Consider the following 2,673-nt stretch of genomic DNA (forward strand, 5'->3'; position numbering starts at 1 on the left):
TGATTCATTAAGATGTATTAACAGGTTGAATCTTTAAAAAAAAAAAAAGCACTTAATGGGCTGATATCTTAACCATTCAGATTCAGACCTTCATTAAGTGAAAGCAAATGAAAAGGGATTGTAGTGTAAAGTCTATAAATACGGATTAGTGTAACAAATGTAGTCGACATAATTCAATACTGCTATTAGCAACCTATTTCACCTGTTTCTCTAGCTCATCCATAACATCTGTAAATAAGTCTTTTGTTGTTGATCCTGAAGTATTTGATGAGACAGCCAGATATGCAGCAAAATCTTTAATCTGCAAGCACAAAATAAAGAAGGAAATTATTGGATGAGAAATTCAAAAATACGAAAAGGGAACTCATGAAGATAATCACTCTCACCGAACACAAGAAAGAAAAACTAACATTCATGCAATAATCACGCCAGTTAGTTTTTGCATTAAGTATTCCCGCAGCAACATGCTCTTCAATCAGTTTTCGGAACTCATCATGATTTTTACGTTCAGCTTTCCTCAATTCTTCCTATTTGAATCAATGATGTATGCCCAGTGAGAAAGAGATAAATCAAAGTCTCCAAACATAAATTTAATTTTAACCCCCGAGTCTAATAAGCAATATACCATCCGCAGTTTCCTTTGCTCTTTCTCTTCGCTCTCTAAATCATGTATATATTCCTAAAACAGAAAAGGTTGCAACATAACTTTAAAACTTAGGCATACAAATGAGATGTTTGGGAAAAGTTATTTATGATGTATTAGAAAAATGAGTAGTACCTGGAAAATCTCCAAGCGATCGATTTTCTCAAGGTGGGAGCATCTTTCATCAGTTTCCAAGCAGTCCTGAACTTTCCGCCACTGGCTACTGGCCTGAACAAAAGAAGTCAGCAACAATGGAACTATGGAAGTTCTAGCAACAATGGAACTATGGAAGTTCTATCTCCTGGAAATAGAAAAACATAATCTAGGAACTGATGCTAATTCCACTAGAACAAATACCTTAATAAAGTCACAGGATTTTAAAAATTCTAAGTACTCCACTCTATTGCGCTTCTGCTACTCCAATGCCTTTGCATGCTCCTAATAAAATCCAGTACAAAGTAAAAAAAAAAAAATTTCTCTATAAAGAAGACAATATTTACAATGAGACTTTAACTACACTTGCATGAAAGTATTGAAAAACTTTTTCTATTTTACGACGGAGGGGGGAGAGGAAGAAGCATATCATAGTTTCAAGTTTCAAGAAAAATTACATACAATACATGGAAATCTGTTTAAATTGGAATTCAATGGTGCACAAATTTAAATGTTGTACCCTTGAGAAGCTATTAAAAATGTATTCAAAGAACACAAGATTTTAAGTTGAATATCTACAACATTCCTTCTTTCTACTCTTTAAGCAAAACAAAAAAAGGGAACAAACTAAAAGACATCCTGTAAAGGAAAGGAATGGAATGACTGTTGTTAATCAAGTGGACCAGCGCCCAACTCAACTTCGAAAACTAGGTCAGGTGGTGAAGATTGTCTAAAATCATATAAGGAAACTACAGCACATACACCATACTAGTGTGGGATTCTCATACATTAATCACACACCAAGACTAGACATTTGTAGCATCAGTTAACCTAGGTTGGCTAACATCTAATAGTCTAACATCAAGATAGATCTGCCTCTAATACCATGTTTAAGAAATTGGACCTTGTTTCTATCTCAAATGAAAGGCTAACTCAATTTGTGAGGAACCAAAGACCATATAAGGAAACTACAGTCCGCACACTTAGTTTTTAACACAGAGAAGGTTACAATAAAGTTCTGCAAAAGGAGCTTCACCTTTTTCTCAAGTTCCTCCACATAATCTTTAGAAAGGTGCTCATGGTCTTTAGCTCGCTCAACAGCTTTAAAACGTTCATCATGTTCGAATATGGAGATTGCCCTACTGAATAATCAATAGCAAATAGTTAGTGGATCAAATGGAACTTACACAAGTAATGGATCAACTTCAAGGTACCAAAACACATACAAACAATGACCAAGATTAGAAAACAAGCAGCGGACAACTTAACATTACAAGTGAAAGACAAACCTCCATCTTGACGATGGTGACATCTCCTTGCAATCCTATAAGATTGAGAACAACGGACATTGTTGTGAAAAATACCACTTATTCTTTTGAACAAGTCAAATACCAGTATCTAACACATCATGAATATTATGATAATATCTTTTTATTTTTGAAACTGGTAATGTGAATATCATGATAAATCAAATGGAAGACACCCATAAAAGAAAAATTCACTTACTTCTAACATTATCCTGAAATCTTCCCAAGCTTTTTTCTGTTTAACACGCCTCTCTTCAGCTTCCAGTTTTTTCTTTTGGATCAGATACTGGAACAGACACACAACTTCAAAATGATCACTATAGACCTTGGGTGTGTTTGGTATGAAAGGAAAATGTTTTCCTAGAAAAAAAAATTGGGTTCTTACTTGTTTTCTTATGTTTGGTTGATGAAAGGAAAACATTTTTCAGAAAATGTTTTCTAGTGTTTGGTTGGTGAATAAAAAAATATTTTTCAGAAAATACATTTGAGAGTTGTATAAACATTTCAACTTAAGAGTGAGATTGAAAGAGAGTTTTGGAAAATGTTTTTCCTACTTTTTGAAGGAAATTC

The 2,673-nt window shown here is 33.8% G+C and overlaps 1 protein-coding gene and 1 long non-coding RNA gene across 2 annotated transcripts; both read right to left on the reverse strand.

The window, feature by feature from the left end:
- Positions 1-38: 38 nt before the first annotated feature.
- Positions 39-908, reverse strand: LOC124892058 (pre-mRNA-processing protein 40A-like). The gene is made up of 4 exons (XM_047403513.1): positions 779-908; positions 626-679; positions 387-527; positions 39-301 (listed from the first exon to the last, which is right to left on the reverse strand). The coding sequence occupies exons 2-4, from the start codon at positions 626-628 to the stop codon at positions 194-196; spliced, it is 252 nt and encodes an 83-aa protein (XP_047259469.1). The 5' UTR covers positions 629-679; positions 779-908; the 3' UTR covers positions 39-193.
- Positions 909-929: 21 nt separating this feature from the next.
- Positions 930-2,429, reverse strand: LOC124892059. Its single transcript, XR_007050056.1, has 4 exons — positions 2,303-2,429; positions 2,086-2,120; positions 1,833-1,938; positions 930-1,081 (listed from the first exon to the last, which is right to left on the reverse strand). It is a non-coding gene; the product is annotated as an uncharacterized LOC124892059 (long non-coding RNA).
- Positions 2,430-2,673: the final 244 nt, after the last annotated feature.

This window comes from Capsicum annuum, unplaced genomic scaffold (genome assembly GCF_002878395.1).
Source record: "Capsicum annuum cultivar UCD-10X-F1 unplaced genomic scaffold, UCD10Xv1.1 ctg43573, whole genome shotgun sequence".
NCBI lineage: Eukaryota > Viridiplantae > Streptophyta > Magnoliopsida > Solanales > Solanaceae > Capsicum > Capsicum annuum.

What these genes read in the sequence shown, in the direction of transcription:
- LOC124892058 (XM_047403513.1), bottom strand. An exon ending in GTTTTTCTTTCTTGTGTTCG is followed by an intron (nt 302 to 386) that starts GTGAGAGTGATT and finishes TTGTGCTTGCAG; the next exon opens with ATTAAAGATTTTGCTGCATA.